Source organism: Gadus macrocephalus, chromosome 3 (assembly GCF_031168955.1).
Source record: "Gadus macrocephalus chromosome 3, ASM3116895v1".
Taxonomy (NCBI): Eukaryota; Metazoa; Chordata; class Actinopteri; order Gadiformes; family Gadidae; genus Gadus; species Gadus macrocephalus.
In genome coordinates this window covers 671129-684466 of record NC_082384.1, presented here as the reverse complement: position 1 = coordinate 684466, position 13338 = coordinate 671129, and the positions used below count along the sequence as shown (strand labels likewise).

Genomic DNA, 13338 nt, shown 5'->3' with positions numbered 1-13338 from the left:
TATGCTCTCAGAAATTTGTTACATTATCAACTGGGGTTTCCACATTATTGTTATATTTAATTACAACTAGAGGTTGAGTGCACGCGCTCGCGCACGTGAAAACTCTTGTCTATATTAGGGGTGGGAATTGGCAAAAATTTGACGATTCGATATTATTGCGATATTTGGGCCACGATTCAATATTATTGCGATTCTCAATATATTGCGATACAGCAAGTATTGCGATTCGATTCTGCGATTCATGTTCCCCATATTATTCAAAGACATTACAAAAAAAGAGGAAAAAAAGACTGCTCAACTCACTTCAAATGGCACATTTAATTATGTGAACAACAGTGCAAAAACTTAGGAGGGTAGTGCAAAACTTTGTCCTTGAACATTCAGGACACAGGACCGTTGTAATTATTTTGGAATAGGTGACCTCTCACATGAACGCTGAGCTCCCAGCACATAAATTAAAATTATTTAAATACAATAGAGTAACACAAAGCAGACTTAATAGAGTAACATAAACCTTAGAATACTCATATAAATAAGAGTAACTCAGTGCTTCAATCAACTTGAGAAAAATAAACAAAAATGTGAACTGCTAGAGTCCAGTCTAGTTGGCTGCAAGGTCATGAACCAAAATGTTAAATTCATTTTGGAATGTTGGCATTTTTGCTCAGAAAAAGCAGTTGGTCAACATGCTCAGATGTTAAAGTGCTCCTCTGGGCTGTGACTATATCCCCTGCAGTGGAGAACACCCTTTCAGCAGACACACTTGTGCCTGGAATGCTCAGGTATCTTTTGGTGAGTTTGGCCAGGAAAGGATACATTTTCTCATGAGCTTTCCACCAGTTGAGAGGGTTTTCTTCAAGTGGCAGTGGAGAAGCCTCCTGGTATCTCTTCACTTCCTCTTCAGCTTGGGAAAATGCTGACTTTAGTGGGGCTGTGGTAGAAAATGTTTCTCCCAGTAAATCAGATGTAAGAAAATAACCCAAAGTAGCCAGATGAACATAGGCTTGGTTTTAATAAATAAATAATAAATCATTTGTAAACTCCTTTATGATATTTTAATATAATAACTAAATAATAAACTAGTAGTTCATTAAAGCCTACCTGAAGGCTGGCTGCCTCCACAACCAGTTTGGAATATGTGGCACTGATGTCACCTGTGGTCAGGAAAGGCAGTGGCTTAAATCGTGGATCCAGGGCCGATGCTGTGTGGAGGGTGTTTTTCTCCTCAACAGTGCTATATCTCTTCTGCAGATCTTGATTTATTGCCTGTTTGATGTCCCTCACAATTGGTTTGTCCCCCATTGCCTGATGTGTGTCATTTAGCAGCTTTGCATGCACTGGAGCAATGATGGACAAAGTGGGATTCTTCTCCTCTGAAACTATTTTCGTGGCTACAAACATCGGTCGAAGTGCCTGCATTATGTCCTCAGCGTCTGTAATGTAATTTTCGTTGAGGGTGCAAATATCACTTCCTGACCGCCTGACGTCAGAGGACAACAGAGCAGCACAGATTGTTGGTTGTTGTTCCAAGAAACGCTGAAGCATTTCGTAGCCACTGTTCCATCGGGTCACAACATCGGTCTTAAGCTTGTGAGTGGGGAGGTCCAGGAGCTTTTGTTTTTGTTCCAACATGGAGTTGACGATTGTACTGCGGTGGAAAAAAGTGGTTATTCTCCGGACTCTTCCCAGTAACCTAGCGACAGCAGGCAGCTTAAGTGCGCGCTGTGAGGCGAGGTTGAGGGTATGGGCAAAACATTTCACGTGAAGGTAGCCCCCGACCTGCGCAGCCACTACCATGTTGGACGCATTGTCCGTTACCAAAATAATCGGCTTGTTAGAGATGCCCCACTCTTCGGTTGCCGTTTTCAGCACCTCAGCCACATTAGCCCCGGTATGACTCTCATGCATCGCCCTGGTTTGAAGAACATGAGCTAAAAGCTGCCATTCATCCGTGATGTGATGCGCCGTTATGGTCATGTAGGATTCAGTAGCTCTTGATGACCAACCGTCACAAGTTATAGCAACTCCTTCGGCTAAACTTAAAGTTCCATTTACCTCCTCTTTGACTTCGCTGTAGAGTTTGGGGATGGCAGTGTCGGTAAAATATTTACGTGAGGGGATCACATACCTGGGCTCCAGTATGCCTAGCAGATTCTGGAAACCTTCATTCTCCACCACACTGTAAGGCTGTAAGTCTTTGGGGATGAAGTAGGCTATTGCCTCAGTGATTTTCTTTGCCCTTTCGGAGTTTTGAGGTAACTTTATCACTTTAGTTTGGTCCAAGGTGCGTTGATTTGCGGGTAGGACAACTTTGGGTCGTTCCTCAGGGGTCGCTATCGCTAACTCTAAATGGTACCTTGTGAGATGCACTCTCAAATTCGTCGTATTCCCACAATACTTAATTTTCATCCGGCACTCTTTGCAGATGGCAAACTGCATGTCAAGGTCTTTACTAGTATTACATTTTCGATAACCGAAATGTAGCCACACTTTCGACTTAAAAGAAGACGGAGCTTCGTGTACAATCGGTTGAGATGGTGAAGCCATTTTCATTTAAATTTGTTGAATGCAAGGTAACAAAGCACCACCTAATTTGTTGTTTTATGCACGTCATCAAAGCACCGCAACAAGCGCCACCTTGTGGTTGTAATATGGAAATGTAATATTATCAGAGTAAAGTCAGAGAAAACCCGAAAGTAAAACACATAATTATATAATCAAATATCGCAATACTTTGCGCTACTGTATCGATATAATTGCGAACGCAAAATATCGCGATACTGAAGTGAATCGATTTTTTCCCCCACCACTAGTCTATATTAAAGCTTCCATACAGTAGCATGCAATGGGACCTTAATTGTATCTTCTAATTTTGATATACATGCGTCTGAAGGGGTAAAATACTGGTTAGGCAGCAAAACTGCACGAAAAAAAATGCTAAATCTTTTCTCAAGTTACTTCCATCTCTGAAAACACAAATGTTTAGTAGTATGGATTTCTTTCTCTGCTTTCTGAATGTTTTCACCATCTCTGTAAAGCCTCCTTACTAGGGCTGTCACTTTTTATTCGAAGTTCGAATATTCGTTCGAAGGTGGGGTGAAAAGTTCGAATTCGAAGTGTAATTCTCCATTCGAACTGTAAAAATGCGCTATAAAGAAGAGAGCGGCGAGTGGCTTTTCCTCAATAAAGCGGCCCTCCTGGATCCCCGCTTCTCCCGGTTAGTCCACCTTTCCCCTGCACAGAAACATCTCGTGACTGAAAGCCTCTCACACGAGCTCATTGAAACGGAGACCGACACTGATCGCACACGACAGGGAGAAAAGTCCGCTGCTGCGCTGGGCGCGATGGGCAGCCTGTAGCGGCTGCAGCTGCAGCGGTAACGGAGAGCTGCGAGACTACTTGTAATTTTCTTTACAAGTACAAAAGAGCAGCATGCCGTGTTGGAGGTCGGCCTCACAGATTGTTCGTTTATATTGGCTGTGTGTGCCATGGACGACATGCGCTCCGCATATCGCGCTCCGAGCAGTTATTGTTAATGCGTAAAAGACAGCCGCACTTGTGTGTCGGAGCTTCCTCTTGTTGTGTTTACAAATGTGTTATCAAAGATGTGTTTTTATCCTGTGCTGTTATGAATTCAGTAGGTATACGTGATTTCCACAAGAAATAAAAAGAAACACGACAACAGTCGTTGTCGTGTTTCTTTTTTTTTTTTTTTTAATAGTTCTATGGGGGGGGGGGGGGGGGGGGTCGAATGTATTCGAATTAATTATGGACATTCGAAATTCGTTCGAATTTCATTTTTGGAAAAAGTGACAGCCCTACTCCTTACACAGGTTAACAGTGACCGAGTTTGTTATCTCGTTCCACCGCTGGCTTTTTTGATCGTAAGGACTGGCTTAGGGCAATGCCTGCGGCAGCGATATCTGTGAAAGAGATGCAGAGACAGCTTCACGCTACCAGCGTCTGTCTCGTACATAGTGGAATTAGAGCTTGTGAAGGGACTATTGCGCAAGCACGCAGGCGCGCTTGCTGCGTACCTGCGCAATAGCATACTACCTGATAAGGCAGTATAGCTATCAAGTCTGTCCCTGGGAAAAGTAACGTTTTGAAAAAGGAATTACGTTTCGTTACCATATTTTCAGTACTTGAGCGTAACTTTACTTTTTACATGAAAAAGTAGTTACGTTGCTGTATTAACATCTTACTTAATTTGTAACGCGTTACACACAACACTGTCTACCCGTCACACCGGCCTCACGGTAACGTCAAAACCGGTGTACTTGCTATAACGTTTATACTGTACCACCCTAGTATGAATCAGAATCACTTTTATTACATCTTATTGTGCAGTACACAAGAGTAAAAATCTTAGTGTGAAGTAGTGTAATGTATTGCTAAAAATTTAATTTCTTCTCCCTTTTCAAATCAGTTCCACTCTCTGCAACCATGCAAGAACAAAATAATAATAATATCTTTGTAAAAGGTTATTTTTAGCGCATTACAAGTCATTGCATTAGAGTGAAGGCTTCGTAATAAATGGGCTTGCTTTGAAGAAGCATTTCAGAACCGTGTCTAGGCATTTCAGAGTGTTGTAACAATGCTGTGTCTCCTCCCCTGGCCAGGTGCAAGCGCTGTGAGGCCTGCATGAGGACCGAATGTGGCGACTGCAACTTCTGCAGAGACATGAAGAAGTTCGGCGGGCCGGGGAAACTGAAGCAGACCTGCATCTTGCGCCAGTGTCTCGCTGTGAGTGTGTCCCCATGTCTTGACTCTCTATTTGTGAGTGTGTCCCCAAGTCCTGACTGGCTGGCTGTGAGTATGTCCCCACGTCCTGACTTTATGTCTGTGAGTGTGTCCTCATGTCCTGACTGTTTCTGTGAGTCTGTCCCCACGTCCTGACTGTCTGTCTGTCCCCACATCATGACTGTCTGTCTGTGAGTGTGGCCCCACGTCCTGAATGACCTGTCACTACTTAACCACGTATAAATGCCGCCCATGCATACAATTTTGACAGGAATACCAAAACCAGTTGTACCTGAGGAATAACTCCCCCGACTGTTGAATATAATCGGAACCAACTATGAATTTGCATTATACTGTCTTTTGCGTGGTTTGCTATGCAACCATTTGATGAACAAAGGGTTGGGTCCTGATAATTGTTCCAGTGGACCTTCCAATACCTGCTCATCAAGCTGGTGTTTGTGAATTGCTAGTAAAGCGTGTATGACTGTAATCATGGCGTGTATGATGCTTTCTAATGGGGTTCTCACGGTGTTCTAGCAGGGTTCTAACGGGGTTCTAACAGTGTCCTCCCTGGCCCCGTGCAGCCTGCCACATGGCGTGTATGATGTGTTCTAACGGTGTACTAACGGCGTTCTAACGTTTCCTCCCTGGCCTTGTGCAGCCCACGCAATGGCGTGTATGATGCATTCTAGCGGTGTTCTAACGGTGTTCTAACTCTAACCATAACCATGTCCTCCCTGGCCCTGTGCAGCCCGGCCTCCCCCTGTCGGCGGTGTGCGAGGTGTGCCAGGAGCCAAACCAGGACGACACGGGCGATCCCAGCCTCCTCTTGATGGAATGCTCCAACTGCGCAGAGATCGTCCACCCTGCCTGCCTCACGGTTTGACCTTTTTACCCCTTCTCTGAGAGCGAGTACTACTGAGAATCCTACATTAACTGTTCTAGAATGCTCCCCTGGCTGAGTTAAAGACAGCGCTGCCAGGCTAGCACTCCTGTTGTTTACAGCGGGTCATGAAATGTATTCTGGGTAATGTAGGAAAATGGCACACTGTAGCAGTTTGCGGTAAGACTAACACGACAGCAAGAGACATTTTATAAAGATGTCAAAGTGTTTTGGTCTGTATTTTATCGTGGATAAAATCCATGTTCACATACACTCATAAAAATACTGATCGATTTGAATGATCAAGGCTGGTTGAATGACCAAGGCTTCATTGTCACTGCACAGACATCACCTGAGTTTGTTTGCAAAGAACTGGCTTATCCGGCCCGGATCTCTAAGGTAACCCCAAAATCTGTGACTTCCTTGACCGATCACAATGCTCTTAAATTAAATCTACAGGCCATCCCCGGCCCCCATAAATCAAATATATCAAGGGAGGTTGGTTGTAGTCTTTTCACTCAGTTCTAGCCCTATTGTTGATCCGGAGAACCGAGCGAAAAGACTACAACCAAATATAACCATATCCGGTTCCCGTTCCCGTTTCAATGGGATTACGGAACGCCAAATAAAACACAACAGAAACTGTATTTCACTACGATAATGTATATAATGATTTGACACGGCATCCTCCGCGCATTACTTCGGCTTTGCAAGTACTGCATATTGCAATTCGAGTACCTTCATTTGAGACCGTAAAAAACATCCAAACCGCCGACATTGATTCTTTTCAGTTAAGGTGTCAAACACTCCTGTACTGCCTCTCCGTGCGTCTCTGGCTGCGTCACTGACACTGTCACATGACCAAACAAGCTGCGCATGGGCAAAAAACACACACAACGGCAACTAGACGGAAATAAATAACGGCTGCTAATATCGGACCAGTTTTACTTATCGGGCCGATGCCGATATGTTAAAAAATGACTAACATCGGCCGATAACGATATCACTGCCGATATATCGTGCATCCCTATTATAGATACATAGGGTTGCCGCGGTATACGGTATTACCAGTGTTAGCGGTGTTGAAGACCACACTGATTACTCTGTGTTGCAACACCGTTTTTGTTTTTTTGTTTTTTTCAGTAATAAAAAAAATTATTATAATCAAGGAAATAAAAATGTAATAATAATAGATAGATATAATAATAGATAGTCTACCTAATAAACCATTGGAACACACAAGACCGTTAACCATAGCAACGCCTGTAAACAAACCTCGCGAAGCCCAATCCCTGCGTGAGATCCCCACGCTACGGCCATCCGGAGGCGCACAGAGCTTTTGGCCGTGATATTATGTATAAAATTATGTTATACTATTATATATAGAACGTTATAAGACACTGTCACCGTGAATTGGCGCGCTGCCAGACGCTGTCACCGAGTGTGAGAGGAGAGTTGCTGGAGAAGATGGCGGTTGACCTAGTTTCAAAGTTTATACCGTTTATACTCGTAATACCGGTGTTGACATGAGTGTATTACTCGGTGTGAAAATGTCCACACCGCGGCAACCCTAACATGAAGTTGCATATTATACATTACTGTGAGGGACCGGCGTAGTCGCCCCACGTAGTGTGGGCGTAGTGGCCAACCAGATTCTGAGAGTGTGGGCAAAAATGAGGGCAATTGTCTCAGGACAAAGAAAAGTGACGTTTTATTTTCTCCAAAACATTCACAAAAAAAGAAAGCAACGTTCCAATGAAAATGACTGCATCAGTCAGCAAGCATAACCTAAGATAGCATAACATAACATAGCCTAACCAAAACATACGTCTCTCGTACTGGCCTCCCATCAAGCCAGCACCACCTTCAGCCCCCAAACACCAAAACACCAGCCCTTAAATAGGGAAATGAATTGGACCAATCAAGGCCGTATGGGCTAGGCCACTAGTTGGGGGAACATTCTGTAGCTAAAGCTACCAATCCTACATAACTGAACAGAAAGTACATTGTGTGAATACAAAATTCATGACACTAAATAAACACAGCTGTTTTTATCGACACCCCCTGGGCTATTCCCTGATGCCATGATCCTGAGCTTCCCTTACCACACTGCCCCCTACTGTGGCGGAAGTCCAATTTCCCACATCCCAATTATTATATATATATATATATATATATATATATATATTATTAATAATAATTTCTCTAATACGAGTCTGTGAGAAGGGGGAGGATTTCACCTTCTCACAATTACACTTATATGAAGTGAGGTCTTTGATTAAAATCCATTCATCGCCTTGTTTCATCACCTGATCTTAAATCACCATGACTTACCACTTTGGTTTAAGAAATGAGCCCTGTGAAAGCAATATTAATTTAAACAGTAAAATTTGTAACAGTTAACAATACCACTTTATTTGTCTGTGGCATACAGTCATCATAAGCTGGTAGTGTCTGATTTTAACCGGGGTATGGGTGAGTTAACTTAAATGTAGTTGAAGCCTACAGTTAAACATTCCCAGACCATAAGACCCCCTCCACATGGAACAAATATTTGGGTGAAAATGCATAAGTCTTGTTCGTTTGGGCCAACCGTCCAGACAGATCCGGCGTTTTACCGAGGCCCGAAAACGTACTTTTATGAAACCAGGTCCCAGGGTGGATAAGTTAAAAACGGACCTATGCACTTTCGTGTTAGGATTTGTGTAGACGGCTGAAACGCAAATGACGTCATCGCCCCCCCCACCAGCTGGGCGACGTTAGAGTTGCGTTGAATTATTAGGGGTCCAAGCCAACAGGTTGGATCCCTATTGTTTTTGTAAGGATTATTTTTATACTACCTCCCCGTAAAACTGGGACCACAGCCCAAACCGTAAAAGGTGCACACACGCCAATTGCATGACTAGATCCAGGTCCGGCACCGCTACTCGGATAACAAAATCCAGACACGCCGGGCCCTAGGTGGTGCTATACCAAGGAATACGCGTTTGGGGCTATAACTCCCACAACGAACCTCCCACAGTCCGAAACGTTAGACACACAGATTCACTGGAGTTTGCTGCATCTTTTGGCATAGACCACGCCCATTTGCGTCTATAATATTTTTTCCGCAAAATCGCGAAAACCACTAAACTGCCTTTTCCCTATTCCTCCCACAATTCTTGCCCGATCGACACCAACCTTTGCACGCGACATCTACCGACACACACGAAAAGGAATCGTTAACAACTATTTTGATCCGACTGTCGACGACAAAACGGTAGCGTTTTGAATATTTGTTTATTAGCTATGTTACACTTGGAAAATCAAAAAATCCCCCAAAACCCAAAATTACACATCGGATCGAGTCCAAATTTAACATGCATGTTGGTGCTACCCTTAATGTCGTTCGATAAAAAAATCGGAAAATTTCGCCATTAGGGGCCGCCATAAACGAGGGAATTGTTCATCTCCTAACTGGCCAAAGGAATGTTCTGAAAACGCGTTTGGGGATATAACTCCCACACCGAACCTCTCACTGTCAAAACCTTTATATCCACAGGTTCACGGTAGCGTTTTGAATACATGCTTTGCGTTGTGCCGGCGAAATGCACATTTCTTGGACCCCTGCATAACTGCTTGCAGTTCTAGTTATTATAATTTTTTATGTTTTGTATTATTTTTGTAGCTTTAAATACAGCCCCATGGTTAATGTAATTAATAACGCTAAATAATAACACTGTACATTAAAAGTATTTCTGCTCTATCTAAAATGTTTAACAACTGCTATCTCCTCGCCTGAATGTTTCTATACAGCGTACAGGCTGGATGCACTCCGCTTTTTTTTGTTTTTGTTTTATGTTTCTACAGCTCGATGCATTTTCACAATGAGTCTGTCTTTACGGAGATATTCCTTTAACACATCAAAGGAAAACGGAGAGGAAAAGATTGTTTTTGCCCGTGTGGACGGTAGGGGTGGGAATCTCTTGGCACCACACGATTCGATTCCGATTATGAGGTCAATGATTCGATTCTGAAGCGATTATCGATGCATCTCGATGCAATAATTTTTTTATGTACATTTCCATGCTTGATTTTCAAAAATATTTATAAATATCTGGGTTTGCTACTCAGAGTTTGCTAATCAAAATAGTGATTTGTTAACGTTACTGACTGGAAATCAGTACGATTCAATTATTTTTATTTTACAAGTCAATAGTTAAATAAAGGAGTTCATAATATTAATTAATCTCAACACATCGGCCTGGCCTAAAGGAAAGAACAGTTTTTATGTTGACTGCTTCCAATGTTGTATTGGTCATACTAAAGAATTATTTATTTATTTTTTAGTGAATAATACACAACATAAGGAACTTAATAAATCATAAAAAATTGCACATTAAATCGCAATCGCAATAGTGGCCAAAATAATCGCAATTCGATTATTTCCCCAAATCGTACCGCCCTAATGGACGGGGCCTAAGATAGGAGAAACCACAGGGGATAACAGATGGCTCTGTGAGGGGCCATTTATATGAGGCATCGGGGGTTCATTGGAATGCAGGCAAAGGGAGGCCAGAAGATCTCAATACAGTGTTTACATTTGGCTCCATTGTAGCAATATTTACCTTATATTCTTGTATACTTTATACTGAAAGGGAACCTTACTTATACTTATTATCTAAGTGAACTGAGAAATAGACTGATGTCATTGACTACAGAGGGATGTCTTTCTGAGGCCCTGTTTACACGGGCGAAAAAACATTATTTTCCCCTCCATTTTCCTTCGATGCGTTTCAGGAATATGTCCGTAAAGACGGACTCATTGCGTAAACGCATCGAGCTGTAGTACATATTCAATGCGTTGGTTCTCCACAAAAAATAGTGGAGCGTATCAATCCTGCACGCATCCAGCCTGCGAGCTATATACAAACATTCAATCGAGGAGGAGATGGCAGTTGTTAAACATTTTAGATTGAGCAGAAATACTTTTTAATGTACGGTTAGTAATGACATTTACCAAGGGGCTGTATTCAAAGCTACAAAAATAATTTTAAAAAAAACGCAACTCTAACGTCACTCAGATGCTGGGGGGAAGTCATCTTTTGCATTTCAGGTGTCCACTAGAATCCTAACACGAAAACGCATAGGTCCTTTTTAAATTTATCCACCCTGGGACCTTGTTTCGGAAAAGTGCTTTTTCGGACAACGAAAACGCCGGATCTGTCTGGACGGTCGGCCCAAACGTACAAGACTTATGCGTTTTCACCAAATACTCTGTTTCCTGTGGACGGGGCCTGGGTGTTTGATGTTCAAAAATGTAAAATGTAAGCGTAAATTTTTTAGTAAAGCACATTTAAAAAAACAGTTGACCAAAGTACTATAAAAAAAAAAAAATCTAAAAACAAAGATAAAACAAACAACAATTAAACAAGTAACAATCAAACATTTGAGACGACGATGACAGAAATAACAATGATAATGTTGGCTAGACATTGCCACAATGCAGAAATGCATTGATGCACAAATCAATGTACAATCAGGATCAAAAGATGTGATAAAGATATTGTAAAAGAAAGTGAAAAAGCTCGTTTTACAGCAAACGCAAGTTTTAGCCACTGGGGGACCATAGGCAGGCTAGGGGAACTCATATTTATGTTAGAAAACCTCATAAAGTGAGATTTTCATGTCATGGGACCTTTAATGTTTTATGTTTGGGTCTCGCGGAGTGAGAAACCTTGAAGTTACTGTGGAGTTACCGTTATTACTATACCTACCTACCGTTTCGATTTACAATTACTATTCCTACCGTTCAGAATTGAATACAGTTTGATGGTTGAATAAACCGTGGACACTGCCTCCGCCTCGTATTTGAGAACATTATAATAAATAATATCACGGCCAAAAGCTGTGTGCACCTCCGGAATATTATGCACAGAATTGCAACCCTTTGGTTGCGACAGTTTTTAAAGCACTCTCTACAAATTACGTGATTTTGTAATTCGGCAGACACCTTATATCCAAACCATTTCCATACTATGGAGCCGTTGGTCTTTCGCTTGCAAACAAGCTCCTCGGAGCTGCTTGTGCAGGCGGACTCCATAGCTGTGTTCGAAATCGGTCCCTATCACGGATATAGTGCACTATATAGGGTGCTCGCCATTTTGTAGTTGTGTTCGAATACTCAGTGGTTAATTTCATTCACAATATAGTGCACTTAAAATACCCAATGCAGGGGTTGACATTAAGGTTTCAAAAGCACTTGCCCATCGGGCAAGTACAGGTCAGGTTCAACTTGCCCGAATGTGATGTTCACTTGCCCAAATTATAATCAGAATCTTGAACAGGCCTCTTTTTGCCAGGCACGCGGCCTGGTTTTGGGGGGGCTCAGAAAAATCATCCTAGCTCAGACTGAAGCTGAATGTTAGCTTTAAAAAATAAGAAACTTCCCTTTGTTTACTTATTTATCGAGCGTTCACATCGTGCCATGAAGTGATTTCAGTCCACAGCTGCAACCTATTAAAGCTATCGCCAAGTTATATGTCGACCTGCATGATTTCATGCAAATGTATTTAAATGTCAGAGGTAGTAGCAAAGATATGTCTTTTTTAACTTTCACGTTTCTTGTAGCTCTAACTGAATAATCACAATCGCGTTTCTAGTAGTGTTGTCAGTCACGATACTGGATTTTCTAACTTTGACACTATACCTGGAAAAATATCGATATTCTATACCATTTTCGATATCAGGGGAACGTTTTTCCCAAAGTAAATAGAGTATATCTCCACAACTGCAAGGGCAATAATGTCATCTTTGTGCCAAAAGAAAGATTGTTGTGCAAGTGAAATATTCAATGGGGATGATACTTGGTTAAAGTGAATAAAGCCATGGAACACAGCATAAGTGGAAGATAACATTTCCACCTGAAATAATTATCAGTTGGTCGTTATCATTTGGGAGCGATGTATTACTCTGAGACACAAATAAAGGTAGATATCTTACAATTTTGACACTTGACACCTCTATTTAAATTTCAGGGCAAATATATTCGAATGCACCAAGCCAAACACTCGCAAGTAAACATATGGCCACTAGATTGCGCTGAAGAATATGTTTTCTGATTGAAGGCAATTTACCTATTTCCTAAGAAACCTTCTCTTATTCATTGATTGAAAATACCATGTTTAGTTGCAAAATTTGGCCCAGACACTGGGTTATCTGTTTATGGTGGTTTTATTCGACCAGAATCAACTTTGTGGACAAAAATCACAAAGGTAATAGGCCTACTTCATTCTTGGTTGTTAAAAGAAACGGGGACGTTTCTTCTTAAGTTGTTATTTGCGAGTTTTAGTCACAGAATGATATGGTTTGGACTGTTGGAATAAGTGGAGGTTCAGCTTTCATGTAATATATAGTTTGTGAGGGTCCAATTTCGTGAAAAAGATCGCTATTGCTGTGCATGTGCAGTTATGAAACCCAAAACCGTGTTCTTGCATATGACTTTCCTTGGTAATTTCCCTCAATCCTAAGTACTTCCAAACTGCAATCCTCCATCACTACTCCATTTTCCTTCTACCTAAACCGTTCGCGGAGGCGCTGCACTTGCAATGCTAGCTTTGTAGGCTAACCTTTAGCCAACACCTTCGAATCACGGCCAGAGAACGCACTGCGAGTGACAGAAGGCGGGGCTATATTCGCACTGAAGCGAAGCGTGTCTGTTAACTCGCTTTCCG

General features: G+C 42.0%; 2 protein-coding genes across 6 annotated transcripts in view; one reads left to right on the top strand and one right to left on the bottom strand.

Annotated features, from left to right (window-relative positions):
* Window positions 1-13338, bottom strand: part of LOC132453341 (immunoglobulin superfamily DCC subclass member 4-like) — a 99777-nt gene that overhangs the window by 37308 nt on the left and 49131 nt on the right. The gene's annotated exons all lie outside the window — the stretch shown is intronic.
* Window positions 1-13338, top strand: part of LOC132453281 (lysine-specific demethylase 2A-like) — a 68858-nt gene that overhangs the window by 31502 nt on the left and 24018 nt on the right. For all 5 annotated transcript variants that reach the window (XM_060046089.1, XM_060046088.1, XM_060046090.1 and 2 more), the window contains 2 exons: window positions 4623-4746; window positions 5495-5623. In XM_060046089.1, coding sequence (XP_059902072.1) covers window positions 4623-4746; window positions 5495-5623 — 253 coding nt within the window. The remainder of the gene's footprint in view (window positions 1-4622; window positions 4747-5494; window positions 5624-13338) is intronic.